General features: G+C 37.4%; 1 protein-coding gene across 1 annotated transcript in view; it reads right to left on the minus strand.

Moving 5' to 3' along the window:
• The window catches only part of Morc1 (MORC family CW-type zinc finger 1), a 162,442-nt gene that overhangs the window by 55,421 nt on the left and 82,673 nt on the right, over window positions 1-24,348 (minus strand). Inside the window, exons 15-17 of the mRNA XM_026395006.2 lie at window positions 17,735-17,863; window positions 15,678-15,783; window positions 10,925-11,063 (exon numbers count right to left, since the gene is read on the minus strand). Of these exons, the coding sequence (XP_026250791.2) occupies window positions 10,925-11,063; window positions 15,678-15,783; window positions 17,735-17,863 (374 nt within the window). The remainder of the gene's footprint in view (window positions 1-10,924; window positions 11,064-15,677; window positions 15,784-17,734; window positions 17,864-24,348) is intronic.

Genomic DNA, 24,348 nt, shown 5'->3' on the forward strand with positions numbered 1-24,348 from the left:
AGTCTTTTATAAATTCAAAATCCTTCAGTAACCTCAAGTCAACACCCTTTCTAAAGGCCTATCACCTCCTTTCCTGCTTCCAGTTCAGTGATTTCTCTAGCCCCATGCCACAACCATTTTATATACCATGTTATTCCTTTCATTAAAATAAAGAGGATGAGAGAGAAGATGGAGAATGGCGGAGAAGAGCAGCATTCTCAAAATTGGATGCATGTTATTAGAATCATCTGATAAGCCTTTAAAAAAGAAAAACGATGCCATGTCCTTACAATCAGAAACTTTCATTTAATTATGTGGGGTGGGGCCTGGCTCAGTCCTTTCACATGTTCTCCAAAGGATTCTAATGTACAGTCGGGATGGAGTACCACAAGCCTGGAGGATAGAGACTTACTCTATAGTACAAGGAATGGCATACACAGTCAGTGCAGGGTTACTGAGTGGAACTAACAGCACCTGGCATAACACACGAACTGTTTTCAAACAGTTGCAGGTGGGCTTTTTCGAAATCCTCTTCTGAGTTATCCCCCATCCACCTCCACCATGTTGCCCTCATGCACTGAAGGCCCAATTACATTTTCACAACCCACTTTCATGCTGTCCTGCCTCTGGATAATCTATTTCCTCGTCCTGGGTTGGCCTTAACAAGCCTGTCCTCTTGCCAAATTCCACTCGCTCTTTAAATCTCAGTTTAAAAATTATCCACCCCAAGTACTTACCCCAGTTGCCCAAGAGAGAATTAACTGTTTATCATCTATGCCCTCATGCCATTTTTCCTTTTTAGATGTTTATGTAGATAACATATTTACATTGGGACAACATTTTAAAAGTACATTAAAAAGAAATTTCCTTACCACTGTGTTTTGCATTTACCCAGCTCATAGTCCACCAACACATAACCACTGCTACCACTTTCTAGTTTATCTTTCCAGAGATTTGTTTATATATTATATACTTATATGTGTACTTACATGCAAATTTCCCCACTTTGGGGGTAGGGAAAAATGATAGTGTATTATGTACAGAGTCCACACCCTACTTTTTCACTTAAAGATATATCCTAGCATTCTTTCTCTTTTAGTACTTATAGAGCTTCTTCATACCCTTTGTTATGGCTTAGATATAAGGTGTCCTCCCAAAACTCAAGTGTGAGACAATGCAAGAGGGTTCAGAGGTGAAACGATTGGGTTATGAGAGCCTTAACACAATCAGTGAACTAATCCACTTGAATGGATTAGCTGGGTGGTAATGATAGATTACATTTTCCTTTTTTTATTTTTCCTAATGACTATACATTTTTCTTCCACTGTCTGATCAAATAATATGATACTTCTCAGTGTTTACCAGTACTAAAATTTATGTTTAAGTGGTCTAAATGAGAATCTTTAAGTTATAAAACCCAAATGGATTTAGCACAAAGCCCAGATATTAATAGTAAAAACATATTTGCATACTTAACTAAATAATGCAGCAGAACGGAAGACAACAGACCAAAGCAAAAATTTTTTTTAAAAAGTTTTTTTAAAATTGAAACACCTTCTGTTGACATAGGACATAGGAATACATATACAATTAGTGCACTAAAATAAATTTGCATGTTAAGTGTAGTGTATGAAGTTGACCTTAATTAAAAAAAAAGTTAAGTATTAAGAACTATGTAATATTTTGAAAGGCCAATAAAAAAAAATCTAAAAAAAAAAAAAAAAAAGTTAAAAAGTTTACCTAAAAATTTGCTCTTTGATTCCAATTAGAAATGGAGTTTTCGTCTAAAGTATATTTCTGCTAATAGATGATGATATTCAGCATCGGTTTGGGGGTTGGCCTATAATTTTTAACATGCAGTTTTTTTTAAAAAAAATCACATTTTTAAATTTGAGGAATGCATTTTTACATCTTTGATTGCATTTTGCAAAATAGAAATCTGTCAACAGTTAATCTACTTCAAATTCTGTCTCAGTTACTTAATGAGTAGCTGTTTACTAATGATAGTGTCTTTTTATCATCATCATCATCTTTTCAGATATCAAAAAAGAATAATTACCCTGGAAATTTTGCAAATATCACTGTTATTTTTAAATGACTGTCATAAACTCTTTCAACAAAACTATTACATTTCTTTACAGGTTCAAAAAGACCTATAAATCTCAAACTGAATCAGTGAAAGCTGCATAAACTGAACTGTCTCTGGAGCAGGAAAAACTGAGGAATCCTTTAGCCAGGAATGAAAGGGAAATATCTGTGGTGAACGATTTAGAGAAAGAGGCAGAAATCCGGATTTTGAAATTGCAGCTCTAGAGGTCTTTGTTCAGTCCATGTGGTGTAGATCCAGGAATCTGCTTTTCTACAAACATGTGAAGTTGTTCTTAAACAGATGGTCCAATAATCTTGGATTCACAGCCTTGGAGATTCTCCTTTCTAATTCTATATCCATGCTGTGTGGGACTAGAGAGAGAATACTTTTGTGTTTCTGCAGTTAATACTTTCTGATTCCATTTTACTGAACTTGAGACCTGGGCTAAAAGGAGTGAATCCTGGAACTTAATGCATGACTGATTATCAGTGAGACAGCACCTGGGGGACTTCCCTGGGGACAGTGGTCTCTGGAGGGTGTGCTTACATTCTAAGGGAGGGATGGGATCTGGGACCATAGAGATGCACCTTTGCTGTAAAGCTGCAGAAGCTGGTCTTATCTCACCCTGGAAAAACTTATTTTTACTCCAAATAATAAGAGTAAAAGCCCAGGCTCCTTCCCAAAGAGCAAAATAGTGTGAGGACAATGGCTGCCACTGTCCTATATAATTGCCCAGGTTCAATTTTCTTTTTCTTTCAGAATTCCTTGCCTATAATACAAACTCCAGTACATATGCAGGAGAACATCTGGTTTTACTTCCATGCATCCTTCACCCTAGAGGTAAGAACTAGAGCAAAGGGGAATCCACATAATTATGTACTATAATTAAATAACAATCTGCCCTGCTCCATTATTCTCACATTTGCATTCAAAATAATACTAATAACTATAGATATTTTTAAAATAATAGCTTAGGATAGGAGATGTGCAACCAGTGCTCATAGGTTCTAAAATTTGGGTGGGTCCTTGCAAGTGTCTAGCCTAATCCTCTTTTTTTCTACAGAGCTGGGGGTGGGGGTGATTTAATGATGGAGGACTAGACACTTTAGACAGACCTGAGGTCACTCAACTTATACACTACACAGTCAGGACCTGAAACCAGGTACCCTGACACCAGGCCAATGCTGTCTCTGCCTTCTGCAACTTCTTCCTCCTTCAACGAGCACCTGAACATTACTCCTTCTGCACAGCTTTCCAAAGTGACCACTCTGCTCTCCAAATCTGCCTACTATTCACAGAGCTCCTCAAAAAAAATTATGATTAGTATTAGCTGTTTTCAATTTTCCCTATCCAGAAAAAGTATCAATCTGAAGTGAACAAAGAAGAACACAGTAGTTTAAACAGCTGCGAATTAAAATTAATCATATGTGTAAAATCTATCTTTATTCCTAGTTGTTTATGTGATTTTTTCCAGAGAGGAAATAGAGTTTAGTGCAGGAGGGCTGGGTCTGGAGTCAGAGTGCACTTGTTGAAATCAGGGCTCTGCAGTTCCTAACTGTGTCTTTGGCAAATTACTTCCCTGTGTCTCAGCTTCCTCATTTATAAAACAGGAATCAAACAACCATACGACCATCATCAGGATAAAATAAGTCAGTACATTTAGAGCACCTTTTACAGGGTCACATTCTAAGTGCTAGTATTTAATGCTTCCATTCAGCCTTCTCATTTAAGCTCCTCCATCTATGTGACATGTCGAGTGATAATAATCATTCAGGTAGTTTTAAAATTCACCAAAAATATACAGAATTATGGAAATCTTGAGGGAGAAACTGGAAAGAAGAAAGGGAATTAGAATTACAATAAGTCTTTGCTTTGTACATTAAAATATCCCATGGCAATCAAATTGTATTGCATATTTAGAAACAAATGGCAGATGCAACATGAAGCAAATGAAGCTAAACTTCAGTACCCCTCCCCTAGATGAACTTCTTTCATGATCCTAGCACAACTTTGTATTTATAATGCTATGTTTTCTTTTTTTAAAAAATAGTGGTCCCCAAGATGATATAAAAGGCTACAAAAACCAGACTTAGATTTGCCCTGGTTCTGAAGTATTTAAACGATACTTAGTTATCTTCAAATGCTAGGAATTATTAACAGTGGTCTTAACTCATATCTAGAGGGCCTTCTTGAGATTCTATTGAACAGGAGAAAGATGATTCTAGACCACTGCAGAGCAAAGGTCATGGACGAACACTGGCCTATTCTCTAGGGGTATATAAAAACCTCTCATTTGTCCGCAGTCTTCCCACCTGCATAGGAGGCTGGAGCTGGTCAGGGAAGACCAGCCAAAGGAATGGGAGTCTTAAACACACATCAGCAAAATTCAAGGTGGAAAACAGGACCTGAGTTTTGAATTTCACTTAGTCCTATAGAGTTGGGCCAGAGGAAGGAACCATATATTGCCAGGAGACAAAGATTTAACAATGGTAAGTCAGGGATGTGATGTAAGGGGTTTAAGTTCAAAACTGAATCAGAAACCATGAAGTCCACTTTCCTGAAATGAATTCAAAATGCAAAGCTGGGTCCTGAGTAAGAGGAGAAATTAGGACAAACAAGATTCAAGCTCAGAGGGGGAGGACACAGGCATGCTGGGGAGTAGCTTGCTTTGGAAGGAAGCCAAATACCTGTATTTTACTCAACAGTCAGAAAACAGGCCCTGAAGTACGTCCAGGATACCAGGGAGCCTGAGATTCCTTGCTTGGCATGCACACTCGCTGAGAATTGGTTGGACACATAGTTCAGGTGCTCCAGGAGTTTTTGTGGGGCAGAGATCAAACAGGTGTATTTGCATTAAAATCCAAATCAATATTCTCTCCAGTGAAAACAATTTCAGGCAACATACCGGAACCTCTCTCCCCCTCTCTGTCTCTGTTGATGTGAGCAGGAATGTGAGGCATGCAGACAGGGATGTGCTGTGGCATGACTGCGGGCCCCTGTCAAAGCTGTTTCTGACCTTCTCAGACTCATCCCCTCTGGACTCAGACTCATTTTGGCCTTGAGCAGCAGTGTTCAGTCACTTCCATGAAAGGCAGGAGCAGACAGTGAACAGTATTCCTCAGTCCCCACTTGCAGGAAAAAAAAGGTGACTTATGAAACAAGAGACAGAATATCTTGGGCTCCCTGAACCACACCATGCCACAAAAGCCAGGCTGCTGTGACATCCCACTAACACTGGGGCTATCTGGGTTTCTTTTAGTGAACTAAAAATGCTCTTTTGTCAAGGAAGTGTGACATCAACTACTTGAGAAGGGATGAGTAAGAAAGAATGTAGACAAGCAATTCGAACTGAGAAGTGGAACAGCTTCTGCTCAGTACTGACTCGCCCAGTGCGGAGCCAGATGTGGAGGGAAGCACAGAGAAGAGGAGCAGCACCTGATGCTTGCCTTCTGGGGATTTCTGGACTCATTAATCATCATCAGTTCTTTTACCATCTCATCTGGTATGCCGTGAACCCAGGGCCCACAAGTGTGAACACACGAGGCATTATCCCTCTTGGGAAAGCAATGCATCACCACAGAGGAATGAGATCTTTGTAGCAAGAGTAATAAAGTAAAATATTTCAACTATAAATGAGTATAATAGCCTGTTGCTAGACAAGGGTCTTTTGGTGTCATAAATTTTAGATCATGGCAGTTTATGTAAGGAGGCTGAAAAGTACTCTGGATGAATAAATATGTTTTCAAAGGCATCTGTCACTATAGTTACACAGATCGGAGATCTCGGCATCCTGCACAATAATGACGCATTAAAAAGATTAAACTCTAAAATGGAAAAATGTGTTCACATTCTTCATTACAAAGTTGTACTCAATATGCAATTTCAATTTGAAACACACAGCTAAAAGTTCAGCAAGCCGCCTTTGCTCTACATTTTACTGCTAAAATAACCAACATGGGAATTGCTAGATTATACCATTTCATTTTTCTTTTTGTGAGTCCATATAAGCACTGTAAAAGAATCAGATGCTATTGCTGAAGTTCCTTTTCCATAGGCATGGGATTTTATGAGGAATATTCATTTGATGGGAAGGCTGGGAACATAACAAATGAAATCCAAATTCAGCATCTGTAATCCCAAACATAACTCTTTTATTGTGAACAAATGTAAGAACATTTTGGTTTCCAATAATATATGCAAAAGTCAGTAAGTTTCAACCTATAGTCAGCCAATCTGATCAAGTAAAAATTGTTTGTCTTGTGAAGCAAATTTTTTATGAACCAAATTGTTCCTTCCACCCTTCATTCATTGTTTGGTCAATCGTATTGCATGAAAAATCCTGGCCTATGTTCTGATGAGAATACCCAGATGAATAAAAAATCATTCTTGTCAGGCACAGTAGCACACATCCATAATCCCAGTGGCTCTGGAGGCTGAGGCAGGAGGATCTCAGTTCAAAGCCAGCCTCAGCAAAATCGAGGCACTAAGCAACTCAGTGAGACCCTGTCTCTAAGTAAAATACAAAATAGGGCTCACTGACCCAGTGTCCCTGAGTTCAATCCCCAGTACACCACCCCCCACCAAATCATTCTTTATTTTCAAAGAAAGGCCCATTATAGTCTAAAGTAGGAGATGGACTGGATACATAAGTAGCCATAATATACCAGGTGGAAGGTAAAAACATGCTCTAAGAAGGGCATACACAGGACGAAGAGAATTGAAAGGAAGGAAATGTTTTTTCAGACAGGAAAATAGAAGATTTCGTAAGGATTTGGCGTTTTGGTTTTGGATCTTGAGGGACTGGGGAGGACCAGAAGCCAGGACAGACAAGAATGGTGGGGACAAAGGCACTCAGAGTAGAAGTGGAGATCACGGGGTGGGAGTGGGGTGGGGGTGTGGGGGTGTGTGGACACAAAGCAGCTCAGAAAAGCACCATGCAGAGTGGAAGAAAGTGAAGCTAGAAAGGCAAGGAGTGTCAGATTAGAGACTGAACACTGGAATAACAACTTAATATTAATTAGGAACTATTAACTCAGAAAGGCCTAGAGGATACCTAAGCAATAAGGTATTCTCTGCACAAACTGACTGATTATACAAATATATACTTAGTAACATTACCTAGATTCAATGGGGGTCAATATAGTGTAATTTAATTCAGGAAATGAAGTTATGATCTGTCTTTTCATTGGGATGAGGAGTATCAAATGCATTTTAAGTAGTACCAAAAAAATCCTGAATGAAATGTGACTAAAACTACAATCTGTGTGCACAGTCATCCTCGTCATACAATGGAAGGCAGAAGAGAAATCTAATTGTGACTCAAAACTGAGAAAGTCCTCAAATGCACAGGTGTTGGTTTTATAACTCACTGTAAGGTTTTTAAGCTATTGTCTGGATACACTGAAAAACAGAATAACAATTATCCAGTTAATTTACCAATTAGCAGCCAGGTAATCAAGTGACGCAGTGAAAAGGGAAAGGCTTTATTTGGCCAGCAGGTGGCACTTGTCACTCAGTATAGAAACGGCTTGTAATGAGGAATGTAGCCGAGTGGAGTCAGGCACAGATTACTCCGTCATCTATTCAGAAAAAGAAAGATTGGAATGTGTCGTTCAGCAGCACAACCCATAATGAGGGTCTTGACTTGTCGACACAGCTTATCAATTGCACGAGGGCAGCCCTTTACTCTATGAAATGCACCACAGGTGATAGCTCTTGAGTTTGCTCTCTCCTGTTGGGTTTACTGAACTTGGCTATTTCCTTTGACAAATACAATTTGCAATAAATTAGTTTGTTGCTTTGTAAACGTTCTTATGTCCTTTTGTCTGAATTTATCCTGTGAGACTAGGAACAAATTGGGCTGGAATGAGGCAAAAAAAAAAAAAGGGGAAACAAATCCTAAATTTGCGTTTAGGGGGTACTGCTGGAAGTCAGACTTTGTCCCTACACCTGGGTAAGGTGTGTGCAAACTGGGACTCCCATTACAATAGTACCATTCCTCTCATCACTCTACTCTCTCGAGTATTGGTGACACAACACCTAGAACCACAAGGCCTGAGACCCAGAAAGACCTTGGATTTACCAAACTCCACCTTTATTTTCCAAATCAGGATGCCAGCTGCCATCAGAGCTGAAATGTAAGAGGGTATGCAATAAAGTGAGCAGGTTTAAGTCATTTCTGTTGCTTGCTCCCCAGCGGTCACTGGTAGTGGGAGGCAGGAAGAGAGAAGTGGAGGTGGGCAAAACATACATGGCATAAACTTATGGTCTCCTGATTTGAGAGAATGGGCAATAAACACAGTGGATCACAGTGAGTGATAAGCTAGATTGATCTTCCAGAGGCATCTCGTCCATACTTGAACCTGTCTACACTGCACCTGAACGGAACCAGAGCTCTACTTTTCTGGCGTCCCCACCTGTTCTTATCTCACATCCTAAGAACACTTCTCCTGAATGACAGTCAGAAACATGGTAAATCCACACACGGCATCAGATAATTGTGAGTCCTCTTGCTAGCATCTGGCGGATAGCATCAAAATAGAGTTTTTGAACAGTTTGATAGATTATTTTTGTGAAGGGGAACTAAGGTGACCTTTCAGAATCTCCTATTCAGCAATGGCCATATTTAATAAAGAATTGCATTGTTTTAAAAAGATTGATCCACCACATAAGTACAGGGTTTATTTTTAAAACACTTAAGCTCGGCAGGTAATTTGAAAGGTTGGTTCCATGAAGGAAAAAAATCAGTGCTCATTTCCAAGATTTTCTTTATGTTGTTGTCAACTGGAAAGCTCAGTCTGTTTCCCCCTATTTACCCTAAATAGACTCGAGGCATAGGTTCCTGTCCATCTCCTCTATGGAACTTTCTTTGACAGCACCCTTACTATCTTATAACAAATTTCTATTACAGTGTCGGGTATGACCAGACAAGTATGGAACGAAGATTGCCTTATTAGCGATTGCTAATTTTTAAACTTCTTTGAGGTGGGTATATTGTCCGGATGTGTGTTTTACCTATGTGCCAGGCATTGTTTTAGGTAACACAGAGTCTCAGCAAGTGTAGCTGAGACTATCCCTGTCCTCAAGGTACAATCTGATATTAGGGTTACTCTGAATTCCCCACAATGCCTTGCCTGGAACAGACTCAAGGACAAGTTTGTATTCAGTGACCACCTCAAAATCAGTTGATTGCCTATGGGTAGGTTACTTATGGGCAATGATTATGAGAAAGTATTTAAAGATTTTAGGGCTATTTTCACAAATGGATCTTGTGAAATTTTTTATTCACAAAAGGAAAAGGAAGGCTAGTGAGGATTCTTATGTCCTCTAAACTAATGCCAGTAGATTTCTACATAAGTACTGTTCAACTTCTTTGTTACATTTGAAACAAACTGAATCTATAACCCTGGCTTACATTTTTACTGAAAAATCAACTATCAAGAAAGATTAAGTGGAACTGAAGACCCAAATCTGTTATTCCATCAGCTGCCATCAAAAGTTCTACCTCAATGATGAATAAAACATTCAAACCTTAACAAACAAGCTAATTAAGACTTCATGATTGACACTATTAATATCCAAGGGTCCGCTCTGACCTCTTGAGGAAAGGAAAAAACAAAATCCAGAGACAGCCAAAAGGTAAAATCAATTCTGGATATGCTGCATGCCTTTACAAAGCTGCAAGGAGTGCTAAGCCACACAAGAAACTACACATAAGTAAGATGTTCCAGAATGGTATGATCTGAATTGAGCTACTTGCTTATTTATTACAATAATCTCAGGCTGTAATAACTTCACCTCTGACTTCTGTTACCAAACCAATGTCCACTTCGTATAGAAAGTTTAGCTATTGTCTGGATGTGGGAGTGCTCAGAAAATGTTTCCAAAGAGGTTCTCAGGATCTTTCCAAGACAGACCAAGATCCCTGCTAAAGGAGGGTCAGGTGTGTCTGTAGTCTCAGGCTGTGTCTGACCTGCACCTCAGGTCTCTCACCAGGTGTAAGAGATATGAAGGTAGAACTCTCTACCTTGGAAGAGTCCAGAAAGACTGGGGGCCTTGACTCCAGCTCCATCACAGAATTTTCTATTCTAATGACCCTTTTATTTCTTGACTTCTACAGAGGAGTCAACACATTTGGACATATGCTGCTGACCAGCTCAAGTGCTATTTGAAAAGGCTGGCAGGCTATACATAATAAAGTTGAAAACACTGAATTTGGATGCTAACTCTATAAAATAAACAGAGACATAATTACTTTATTAAGAAAACAAAACAATTTTTCTACATGTCACCAGAAACTATTACACTTACCCATGTTTATTAATACTAATGTTTAATTTATTGAGATTTCTTAACAAATAAATATGACTTTGACTTTCTGTGTTAATAGGCTAATATTGTTTAAAAGAGCTCTTTACCTAAAAATGTCCACCCTCAGGAAAGAATCTTAATGAAACAGAAATAGCCTAACCTTTGGAATCATACAGATTCATGTTCCCATCTTGACCAGGTAACCCTGGACATGCTGGCTGAACTCTATGAAACTTCACCTGCAGCTACAAAGTAAAAATAAATGTTCCTGCTCCTCACAGGCATTGTTGTTGCATAGAGAAGCTTAGGTATCACATGTGCAAAGTTTTTTTTTTTTTCTTTTTTTTTTTTAATAGAACTCTCTACCTTTCTTTGGACTCACTTTCTGGAATAGTTCTTACATCAAAAATTAAAAGAAAATAACAAAAGGAAGAAAAAAAGAGCCTACACATTTTTCTTGAATAAACCACATTAGTCAATTTGCACATATGAAACCAACTGCTCAAGAGTCACACTTGAATTTGTAAAGAGTTAATTACAGCTCACCTGTGACTGCTGTTCTGCCAGTTTATTTTGATACCTTAGGACCGACTCTCTAAGTTGCTTCTCTTTCTCATTTTTTGATGGTAATACTGTGCTCATGGTGCCCAGGGGGATGCAAGGCAGACGTTCTACCTGCCGACAACTTCAGAATCAACAAGTAAAACATTAACATCAGGAGGAAATGCAAAGCTATCTATTGTCTGTGAAAGATGGTTTACTTCAGCAAGGAATTATATTTTCTGTCATGTCTTCAAAGATCAAATGCAAACAAAGATCACTATATTGATGACTTTAGGTAACATAGGACCTTATATTTCCAATTCACATGGAAAAAAAGCTAAATGGAAAAGGAGGAGGGTAGCATATATTTAGGAAGATGGAAGACTATTCATTATTTTGCTAATGCTTCACTTATCCCACATTATTATGAAATGAGGGCTTTTACAAAAATGTTTTTTGGATCATTGAGCTTTATCTCATTACTGCCAAACACTTCCTCCACCCCCGCAAAAAATCGAGGGTAGAAATACATATCTCTCTCTAAAATATATCAATTAATTCTGCCTATGAAACACATGAATCCTTTCTTTGGTGACTCAGGATCACTGAGAAGACCTGTGACGCAGTATGAGGTGTTAGTCTGGGCAGGGCGGGGTGTGGAGGTGTACTGAGACTTCAGACCTGTCACCAAATGGTTCCGATGGCCTGACTACAGCATGCTTCCCTAACACTCTGCTGCTGTCAGTGTCTGCACTTGGTAGTCACCCTACCTCCCAGCCTCTGTACTAGACTCAGGTAGCATTCTGTGTGTAAGTACTTTCCTCATTGTGGTTACGAGAGAGAGAGAGAGAGAGAGAGAGAGAGAGAGAGAGAGAGAGAGAGAGAGAGAGAGAGACTTTAGAGACATATGTTTGGGAGGTTTGAGGCCATTTTTCCTCCTTACCTTTGCTTTTGTGACTATATTCTGGGAAACTGAGTTAGCCAAACTGTTCAAGAGGCTTTATTTTGTTAACCTTGGTACCAAGGTTTGACATGGACAGCAAGTTCATTTCCCACTGGACACAGGGCTGACTCAGGGCATAGCAGGGGATGAGCAGGAGGAGGGTGAAATGCTGAGGTCAGGTCTTGGTCCAGTTCTAGGAGTTTTCTATTATTGATAGGTGAGAGGTGGTGGGAGGTTCACTTGGTTACCAAAAAGAGGAGGAAAGGTCAAAGTTCGTAGAAAAATGCATGTATGTTGTTGGGCTAGGAGAGGAAGAAGGTGGTGAGAACAGGAAGAAGGCCTTTCAGCAAATGAAAACTGCCATTTCTCTGTTTTTCGGGGCTACAGCATATATTTTTCTTGCCCTCTACCAACTGAGAAGAGTGAGAAACGACAATCAAATTCACGTACTACTGTGAAAAAACAAAAACAAAAACACTTAGTTCACCCACATATGGTGTTTGCTATTATTGTTACTTTCAAAGAAAGGTGCTAGGTAAACAAATTCTAGGGACAACTACTATATATACGGCCACCCATAGTGTGGATTTGAAGACATCTGTGGGGTGGTACTTACATAAGCTTCTATTTCATTTGAGAAAAGAAACTTGCAGCAACAGCAAGTTTTAATTCATAAAAGAAAAACTCAAGTATTTTATTAAAATTAAGCCCATTCAATTGTCTTCATTTAAAATTTATTTTTGAAAATAATACAATTTGGATATGCAATACAACCCACAGATGTTTTTTAACATCCTTTTCAAAATTGAGACTTTTTTTTTGTTTCAGCCAAGTAAAAGGCATCATTTTTACCCTGCTGGTAAAATGATTCCTATTTTCGACGCAAATAAATGCATAGCATGAACGTAATGAAAGTGTACTGATACCTATTTCTCAGGCACTGTGATAACAATACCCAGCCTTGCTCTGTGCTCAAAGTAGAAAACAAAATGAGGCTTTGGTGGTTTGAAAAAGAATGTCTCCGTTTTACCCTGTCCAGGTTATTGACCCTGAATACTACCACTTGTAAAAATGGTTTATTTTGGTCACTAGAAAGTATTTAAATGGAACTGGGCATCCTGAAATGTAAAAGGATGCTTTCTGAGAGAGACTGGTAAGGCAGAAAGAGTACATATAGATTCTGCATCGGAACGTTGGCTTCCAGTCTAGCGCTAAAGAGGAATCCTGGGCCAGGCACTGAACCTTTCTCAGCACACCTGTTTTCTTCTCTGAGAAACGGGGAAAGTTCATAGAACTTATAAAAGAACTTATTCTGTTTCTGATCCAAGTTCTGTTCCAACAACATGGACGTTGTTTATTCAAATGCTCTTTATTGCCACCGAGCCTGTGACGAGTGGCAATTAACTACTGACAACAAGCTATATTTTCTGTAAATACAGACAATGCCACTTTTCACCTCATTACTCTGTTCCTGTACTCACACAATGTTGTCTAATAAACAGCTTTACTTCACTCCTCATCAATTTAATGCACTTATTTTACATGACCTATTCAAATCTAATGGTACATATGACTCAGGGAATATTTCAAGGCATACCTTAGCAGAAGTAAGGCCCAGTCTACCATATTGAAATAGAGGACTGACTGAGGGCACCAGACAAATTCTTTTCTCCCCAGGAGACATTTAAGTGCTCTTAATTAACTTCAAAAGTAATTTTGAAAAAGATGTTTAAAAATATGTATGGGTTGTATTGTATACTAAAATTTCATTATATCCCCAAATCTTTGAATGAATACAATAGAATCAAATCAGTTTTTCTTTACCATCTCCCCTAAATCTCTTGTGCCATTTTATGAATATTTTTATCACAATCTTCGGTGGAAATGAAATACAGATGGTCAATATTATGTTGGTGTATTTAAAGAAACAAGAACTTTAAAAATTATAAACACTTTTGCATTTTATATATTTTAAAGTCTGTTAGTTTTCTGTCAACACAACTAAATTTTTCTTGCCTCTCTCTTCACAAGTGGTGTTATTCTGATGTGTAAGAGACAATTAATGTAGCTTTGAAACTTATTCTACAAAGTTCTGCAGTGGTATTTCTATATTTCAAAGAAGAGGATGAGAATGAGCCAATTCAGGGACATGGTAAACTGTAAATAAAGGAAGCTGTAAAGGACTGTTCGGTGAGGTTGACAACACCCCAGATTGGTCAAAGTCACAGCTACGGGGTTAAATCTGTGGGAGCAGCCTCAATCCTGGCCGTCTGTTATCAAGCCCCTCTCCGACTCCCCTGCTCATTAGATTGTCCTGATAAGTGAATCACAGGACTTGGAGAAAATGCACTGAGATTATTTATTATACCCCATTCTAAGAAAGAGGAAGCCAAGATAAAGAGAGGTTCGTTATCTTATTTGATCAGGTTTCATGAGCCGGTGGAGCTGGGAGTCGAACCCTGAGCAGTCTGGCCCCAGAGTTTGGACTCTAAATATAATCGTAGGCTCTGTGAAAAGTTCTTAGCTCATGGTAAGTGATTAATATCATTAATTATTCTAAATATTGAAACTGAGCCAATGCTGTGTTGTTATTTAGGAGACATTTAAGTGTCAAGTTAGGGATGGACTCAAGTTGATGGTCAAGTTGATGGTGATCCTGGTCACCTTCCTTAGGGGGATGCACACTCAGAGTAGAATAATAGTCAAAGGATCCTGGTCAGGGCACATGAACAGCTGTCTTAGGCACAGGTCTCGGCTTTGATTCTGAAGTTTCTCAATGAAGAAGTGAAACTAGATGTGTGTCTCAGAGTCGTGTTCCCCGGAGCACTCAGCCTTCTGTAGAGAGTAGGGGACAGAAATGGGAAGTGGCTACCTCTGGTCCTCAGTTTCCAGCCTCCCATTCAACTAGTTCTGCATCTATCTGTTGTATGTATTTCAGTTCTGTGATAAATTTTACTTGGGGAAACACAGGTCATGTTTCAAAACAAGAAAGGGAGAGTGAAAAACTTCCAGGTCATGTGAAATATAAAAGCCCTTGTACCCCCTGACATTTTCCTTCATTCTATAAACATGACGAACCTGGAGACTCTAGGTAGAAAGGGCTTAACAGCGGTTTCTAGATACGTACTATTTTTAAAAAATATTTGCTCTTTTTTTCAGAGCTGGATAAAAATAACCACACAGGAATTATTACCCTAATGTCTATATTAGCAATATTGATCTGCTTATGTGGACTTAGATTGTGTGGAAGCAATGTTTGAGTTAGGGGTGCCTTTGTTAAAGGGGAGTACTAGTTCTTTTCTCCCCTAGGGAAAGAATATTAATCTAAAAGGGCTTGTAATAACATTGACATTCATCAATATTTAATCAGTCTCTTTCCTGTTTTAGTCTAAACTTCTTTCTCTAAGAGCATGAAGCAATGAAATCAATATACGACTTAAATAGGAAAGGCACATGGTCTATCAGTTTAATGCCCCTGGATACACACCCTGGGTCAGACTCCTGTACGATCAGGTTGTATGCTGTGTGGGAAATGAACTGGAAGGCAGAACTCAGGAGCCTGTAGTCTTTGCCTGTGGAAGTGCAGAACTGCACGCCTGACATGTGCAGATTGCTACATCCAGATTGCTTTCATCCAGTAGAAAAGCACACTAACAAAATAATCTTTTCACAAGTAGCAAGGGGCTAGAAAGAGTTCAACTAGAGACCAGCTATTAAGCTAAAATCTATCACTGACATTTTCCAGTTTCATAATATGGACTTCAGGAAATAAACAGGGACAAAGAATTTTAAAAAAAAACTATTAAAAACTACCTGTTTTCCAAGAGGTTAGGATTATTAGCACAAATCCACATGTCATGAAATTCTTTTTCCTGATAATTCATAGAGGAAGGCAAGACTCTCCATTTAAGGCAAAGATCTGATAAGCAAAACAAAATCACACACACACAAGAGACCATATCAGAAATGAATCTGTCACAGAAATCTGTCAAGTTTACATCCACCAAAGTAGAGAATCCTTCATCTCACATCACTTTGCTTGATGAATTCTATGAGTTACTTTAAGCTTCTATCAAGAACTGTCGTAAACCACATTATTCGTAAACCACATTACGAATCCCAGTGACCCTGACTCTCCCATTTCCTCTGGCCTCTTCCCCATTTGTTGACACCACCACTTGCTGTCGACAACCACAAGACTAACAAAGGAAAATCAAGGCCTCTAAGTCATTTATGCATTTTCTTCTTCTGTACTTTCCTTTGTTCTTATTCCAGTCTCAGTATGAAGTTTCTGATTGTCCATATCCCCTAACAGACCCTGTTGACCTGTAGGCCAGGGTACATCACTCTCTCTAGGTTACACTTAAATCTAATCTGGATTCCCTCTTGACACAGTGCTACTCGCTATTGGGTTAATAACCTGTCTTTGTTCATCTACAGCAGGGACAGTTTGCATGGTGGTTTAAAACCTGAATAGCTCCAGCTCTTACTACTTCTATGATCTTGGACAAATGGCTTAACTTCTCTATGTTCAGTATGGTGGTCTGTGACAAGGATTAACATTAGCACCTATCTAAAAAGGTTATTAAAGGTTAAATGGCATAATGATGTTGATGATAAAAATTGACATTGCTAAAGACCTTCCTAAGGGTTAGGAAACTTCACACTTATTAATGCATATTATTCTCACAACACCTCCAAAATGGAACTACAAGTACTAGTCTCATTCTATAAATGAAGAAACTGAGCCTTTGAGAGGACAAATATTTTTCCCTGTTGCATCCAGCCCTCAGGTACTATAGTAAAATTCTAACAGTACCTGGCACATCAAAACTATATAAAGTAATTGTTAGCCATTATTATCATCTGATAGGTTGTCAGATACTTTCATTGATTTCCTCAGTCAGACCTTCGAAATATCTGTTTCATGTGTTCCTCTAAAGTCTTATTGCCACACACTAGTTCAGACATTTACAATTTCTCATATGGATCTTAGATTACAAAAGATCCTCAGAGATGTGACTCTTCCCTTTGTCTGACCCTCCACAAATCACCCTTCACTGAGGTGACTTACATACAAGTTCCACCTTGCTAGATGGGTCCACCCAGGCAAAGGATTTTGGCGAGGTGCCCCTGGCACTGTGTCAAGACTTCTGTGAAGTTTTACATGCTATCAGGGTCTTTCGTGTTTGCTTGTCTATTTTCTCTATCGGACTGTTTGCCAAAGAACATATACTGTCCTCAATTCCATAATACTTTGTTCATAGCTAGAAAGCAGACCAAGTGCTCAGTGAAAAATTCTTCCATTGAAAATTCAATTATTCCATTGAAAAATGCCCAATACTTCCTTATTACTTATCAAAATTAAAACTTATCCTAGAATTCAAGGCCCTATAACATACTATCCAACATAATATTTTTGTCTTTGATTATTTAGTCATTATTTATGCATCTAGCTGACAATTACAAAGTCCTTGTTGTGAATTAGACTGAGTACTACATATTAAAAATAGAAAAATGGCTGTTTCTATGACTCCACCATAAATATTCAAGATGAAATGTATACCTGATTCTAATTCCTGTCTATGGTGAAGGAGGAAGTACCCAGCCAGGGAGAAGTCTTGGAGCTGAGGCCAGCAAGGCACTGGTATTGTCTAGCTTGATCTAGTTGAGGTTTAAGACCCAACTGTCCAACTTACTTTTCCCCTACTATAATTATTTTAACCTCTCTTCTAGACTGTAACCTCCCTGAGAGCAAAGACCATGGCTTACCCATCTTCGTCTCCCTAATCCACCATTTCTTAACACCATGACTTGCGTATTTAGATATTCATTAGTATTTGCTGACTAGAATGGAATTAAATACATACCACACTGTACCATGAATGGGATGGCCATGGCTTGTCTTCTTTGATATTGAAGAGAATCTAAAGACGTCTCCATGTCCTTGCTATGTTGGTATCCAAATTCATTCCAAAATGATGTTAGATTTCTGTTACCTAAAACAATGAAAGAAAATAAAATCAACATTATCAAGATGTTTGGATATAAACACATATGATCTCAGCTTTGTGAAAACACACACAGGCAAAAATATCATATACTAATAGTGGTTCTCTAAGTGGTGATATTATAGATGAAATGTTTTCTAATTTATACTTTTTTGAATTTTTCAAATGACTTGCAATGAATGTACACTATCTTTACAATAAAACTAAAGACAATAGCAGTTACAATTTTTTTTACTTAAAAAATTACAATTTAGCATATTGACATTTAAAGTATTATTCTTAGTCATTCCCAGGAAGGAATGTACTAATTAAATTTTAAGGGCCACTTTTAAAATTATTGATACAAATATTTATTATTCCCATCACAGAGCCAGAGTTTCTTTATCTTTTATTAACTCTGGTTCCTTTTCTTTCCAGTTTTCATTATTTGTGCCCTACCCTAGTCCCAAACTCTATATACCCTCCTTGCTTAGAAACATCACACTTTACAAGACCATTGTAGAGACTTCTTTGAGAAGCTGTGCTCTTATCCTTTGATCTAACAAGTGTACAGTTAGGAATATATTACAGCATTGTTTGGGTAAAAACTAGAAATATTATAAAAGCCTATGAATAGAGAACTGATAAGTTCCATTTCCAAACAATGGAACACTGGGCACCCTTTAATAAGAGGAAGATACAATATGTGTAGTACTGCACCAAAAGCTTCCAGATACAGTTTAAATTTTTTTAAAACAAGATATAAAACACTATTCCCAACATAATAAACTTTTTTAACTCATGGAAAACATATACATTCTGAGTAAGGTGGTACACTCCTGTAATCCCAGCAACTTGGGAGGCTGAGGCAGAAGGATCCCAAGTTTGAGGCCGGTCTTGGCAACTAAATGAAACCCTGTCTCAAAATGAAAAATAAGTGCTGGGATGTCATTCTGTGGTAAAGCACCCATGGATTCAATCCCGTGTGTGTGTGTGTGTGTGTGTGTGTGTGTGTGTGTACATACACACACATAGATAAAGCATATACCTAAAAAAATTGTTATGAATATACTTTTCCTAAAGAGATGCAAAAAAAGTTTCTTTTATTAGTGCATTAACTATACCTGATAGTGGAATTCATTGTTACACAGTCATATATGCACCTGATATACAAAAGAAAGTTTTAATAGTAGATATCATTAGAGAAAAAAAAAAGAAGCTAAGAGAAGTCAAGGGAAAACACTTTTACTTTTCACTTTTTTGAATATTTTCAGTAATTTTACATGTGCATGTATTTCTTGAAAAAGCTTCCCTCCTTTCTTTTTTTTAGACAAAGAGAATCCATCTTTGCTGACCTATCCAATATGGTAACCACTAACCACAAAGCCATGTGGCTACCGAGCTCTTGAAATGTGACAGATACAGATCATTTTCATCAATGTCCAAATTTCAAAAATGTGTTCTGAAAGGCAAACCTAGAAATACATAAAATTGTGTCACCATTGAAATACTTTGATATATGGCTATGTAATTCATGCAAAACACAAATAAGTGACCTTCCTATTCCTGCTAAAATTCAGGCCCAGAATGCTATGTACTTTTAAGACCAGTAGAGAAAAATCTCAGCTTTCAAAATGGACATACTTGTTGGTCTGGACTGAAAACAAACCTCACAAATTTCTTCTGGTCTTGTCTCCTTAGAGAATTCCAAGCTGCTCTTGGTCCCAAATTCTCCTTTGTATTCTGCTTTTTCTGCTTTCAGTTCCAACTCTCAGTTTCAGCTCTTGGCTCAGTATTTGGTTTTAGTCCACCTCACACTTCACCTCTCTGCACAGCAGATGCTGGTGCACTACTCTGGAATCTGAGGCTCTGCTTCCCTGACTTCCATATTAACCCTTGGTCTTTACTACATCAAGGCAGGGGTTCTACCGAGTTAAAAGACATATGGAAATGAGTGTTGGCTCTGTCACGCATTAGTTGTAGTGGGCAAGCCACCAAGTTTTATTACCCATAAAGTGAGTGATGACAAGAACTTGACTTACAGGATCAACATCATTATAGATTAAATATGAAGGCACTTTAAAAAACAGAACCTCGAGGATTCTGGGAGTAAGAGACACCAGAAATCTGTTTCACCACCTAGACAAAAAGTGAATGAACAGAACTTAATATAACTGTTTTGGAATTCTGGAGTTTACATCTCAAGCTACACAGAGATTGTCTATAATAATTTTTTTAAATAACAACAAAAAAACAAACATTAGTATGGAATAGTGAGAATCTGATTTCCAGAGTTACAACTTATCAGATTCAAAGAACAGCTTACAAATAACAGCAAAAAACACACAAGATATTTGAGGGAAATAGAGTTCATTCAAAAGAAAAAAAAATAAACCAACAGAAACTGTCTCTGAAAAAGAAATAATGGCAGATCTACCACACAAAGTCTTTAAAACAGTAATCTTAAAAATGTTAGAAAATGTAAAAAGAAAAGAAAAAAGAAAAAGAAAAAAAGAACTAGAGAAAATCATGGTAAATGTGTGTGTATATATATACACACACACACTACACACATACACACACACACAGAGAGAGAGAGAGAGAGAGAGAGAGAGAGAGAGAGAGTAGAATACCAATAAAGAAATAGAAGACTTAAAAAATCAAAAAGAAATTCTGGAGCAAAAAAAATACAATAAGTGAAATGAAAAAAATTCACTGATAGGATTCAAATGCATATTTGAATAGGCAAAAGAATGAGTAAATTTAAGAAAATATAATAAAAAGAACAACTGAAGAAAAGAGAACAGAGACTAAGGGACCAAGAAGATTTTATCAAGGGAACCAACATATGCCTGTCTCAATAACCATCAAAGGAGAAGAGAGAAAATTAAGAGACAGAGATTACTTAAAGAAACAATGGTTGAAATGTACCACATTTGATTAAAAACATAAACATTCAAGTAACTTAAACAACTCCAAGTATGGTAAAGTCAAAGAGACTCAGATCAAGACACATTATAATTAAACTGTTGAAAGGTGAAGAGAAAAAGAATTTTGAAAACAAAGAGAAAAATAATTCATTCCATACAGGAGATGCTCCATAAGGTTATCAGCAGATTTCTCATCAGAAACCTTAGAGGTCAGAAAGCAGTGATCCAGTATTCAAAGTTGCTCAAACAAAATAAACATCCAAAAAAGAATCCTATTTCTGGCAAAAAAAAATCCTTCAAAAGTGAGAGAGAAATTAAGGCATTCATAAATAGATAAACAAAAGCTGAGAGACTTCATTACCACTATACCTGTCCTACAAGAAATGCTAATGGGAGCTACTGAGAGGCCTGCAGGTTGAAATGAAAGGATACATGATAATAACTAGAAACTGTATAAAGAAAAACAGATATAATTAAAGGTAAATACATGGTAAACACGATAGTAGTATTGTTGCAATTGTGTAAAACTACACTTTTTTTCCTCTACAGAATTTAAAAGACTAATGCATTAAAATATTATTATTTCATGTTTTTTGATAAACAGTGTATAAATGTATCATTTTGTGACACAACCAAAAAGGGTAGAAGAGCTTTTCAAGGAGACCTTTTTATGTTATTGAAGTTAAGCTGATATAAATTCAAATTAGAAGTTCTAACTTTAGTGTGTTAAATATGATACCCACAAAAGAAATGGCTGAAGAATAGATACAGTAAGAGATGAAAAAGGAATTTAAATGTTTTGCTACAAAAAAAAAAAATCAACTAGACACAAAAGAAACAGTAATGCAGGAAATGAGAAACAAAAAAGCTGTAAAGCACATAGAAAACAATTAGTAACATGACCAAAGTGCTTATCTGTAATTATTTTGAATATAAATGGAATGAACTCACCATTCAAAAGGTAGATTAGCAGAATGGATTAAAAGTGATCCCAGTATATGCTGTCTAGGCACAAATTATTTGCAAATGAGATGATGAAACAAGGTATTTCTTGCAAAAAGTAACCGAAATACAACAAAGGTAGGGGGGCTATGCTAATCACAGGCAAAACAAACTTCAAATAAAAAATCATTATAAGAGACAATGAAGGATGTTATATTTAATCAAAGGTTCAGTATAGCAAGAAGATCAAACAAATATAAACATTTATATACCTAGGAAGAAAAAATTGACAAAACTGGAGTGAGAAACAGTTTTACAATAGTAAATGGAGATTTCAATAACTTACTCTCAATATGGATAGAAAAGTGAGACAGAAAATAAGTAAGAGTAAGAAGACAGGGGAATTAAACAGGACAATGAACTGACCAGATCTAAAAGTTAAGAGTTGATAGATTTAAAAATATATAAAAAGCCTGCATTAATGTTAACATTACTGTTATGTCTAAAAAAATGAATCTCCTCTGATAAATCACTTTGTCAGTTTTCATGTAACAAACTTAAATCAAAATTCAATTGGTTACTAATTTTATTGTTGAAAATATTATTTTCAAAATCTTGAGAAGCAACACCAGCGAGTTTGTGGGCGTGTGCGGTTGCACTCTCTCTCTCTTCCCCTACATGTATGTGTACAAAAAAACAGCTCCTGAGAGTAGCTACAAACTTCCAAAAGAGGCCTCAGAGTGAATTCTACCTTGCCAGCATCTTTTTTTAAATTGTATTTGTTCTAATTAGTTGTACATGACAGCAGAATACGTTTCAATTCATTGTACACAACTGGAGCACAACTTTTCATTTCTCTGGTTGTACCTGATATAGAGTCGCACCATTTGTGCAATCATATACGTACTTAGGATAAGGATGTTCTCTTATTCCACCATCTTTCCCACCACTATGCCCCCTCCACTCTACTGATTTCCCTCCACCCAATCCAGAGTTCATTCTTCCCTTCCCTTGCCCGCCCCCTCACCATTATGAATCAGCATCCACATATCAAAGAAAACATTTCGCCTTTGGTTTTTTTGGGACTAGCTTATTTCACTCAGCATGATATTCTCCAACTCCATGCATTTCCTGCAAATGTCATAATTTTATTGTCTTTTAAAGCTGAATAATATTCCACTGTGTATAGACCACAGATTCTTTATCCATTCATCTATTGAAGGGCATCTAGGTTGGTTCCATAGTTTAGCTACTGTGAATCGAGCTGCTATAAACATTGCCATGGCTGCATCACTGTAATATGCTGGTTGATTTTAAGTGATTTGGGTATAATCTGAGGAGTTGGATAGCCGGGTGAAATGGTGGGTACCTTTCCAAGCTTTCTAAAGAATCCCATAATGCTTTCCAGAGTGGTGACACCAATTTTCAGTCCCACCAGCAATGTATAAGAAAGTATACCTTTTCCCCCGACATCTTTGCTAACACTTATTGTTGTTTGTATTCTTGATAATTTCCATTCTGACTGGAGATAGTTAAAATCTTAACACTTTGATCTTGGATTCTTCAACCTCTAGAACTGCCAGAAAATAATGTCTATTGTTTAAGTCAACCAGACTACAACAGCCTAACCTAATACATTGCATTTGACATCTCTACCTGTAAATAATCCGCTGGACATGCTTTCCTTCTTGCCACTTCACAATCCACTTTCACGCAGACATCACAGTAACATGGTTAAATAATATGATTAAATAATTCCTTTTAACCCTTCTAATGACTTCCCACAATATGAAGAATGAAATGCAATCCCCTAACAAGGCATTCAAGGTTTCTCTTATCTAGTCTCCACTCTTGTTTCCCAATTCATTTCATGGCTGTCTTTTGGCCTGTTATGCTCAGCTACAGAAACTCTCTCAGATTTAAACATAATAAACCATCTAATTCAGAATAAACAAACAGATAAAATAGAAAGCATCTTCTCTGATCACAGTAAAATGTAGTCCCAGAACTTAGGAAGGCTGATGCAGTAAGATCTCTTGAGCCCAGAAGTTTGAGACCCATCTGGACAACAAAACCAGAAACGATCTTGAGGAAAAAAAAAATAAATGAATAAACAAATAAAAGAAAGAAATATAGGAAAATTCACAGATTTAAATTATACAATGTACTATTAAAACAGCCTAAAGAATCAAGGAAGATATCACAATTGGAAACTGAAAATACTTAAAGATGAAAGAAAACAAAAACATACTACATGAATAACTTATGGGACACATCAAAAGCAGTGCTTCAAGGGGCATTTATGTCTACAAATGCTATAATTAAAAAAAAAAAAAGAAAGAGAAGTTCTCAAATTTAAAAATCTAACTTTACACTGTAAGAAACAAGCAAACAAAAGAACAAACTCAAAGCTTTCAGAAAGAAAAAAATAAAGGATAGAGCAGCAGTCAGGTGTGGAGGTGCAGGCCTATAATCGCAGCTACTTGGGAGGCTCAGGCAGGAGGAATGCAAGTTCAAGGCCAGCCTGCACAACTTAACCAAAATTATGTCTCAAAATCTTTAAAAAAAATTAAAAGGCTTTGAGATATGTAGCTTAGAGACTCAGCAATTGCTAGCATGCAC

The sequence above is a fragment of the Urocitellus parryii genome, chromosome 2 (assembly GCF_045843805.1).
Source record: "Urocitellus parryii isolate mUroPar1 chromosome 2, mUroPar1.hap1, whole genome shotgun sequence".
Classification (NCBI taxonomy): domain Eukaryota; kingdom Metazoa; phylum Chordata; class Mammalia; order Rodentia; family Sciuridae; genus Urocitellus; species Urocitellus parryii.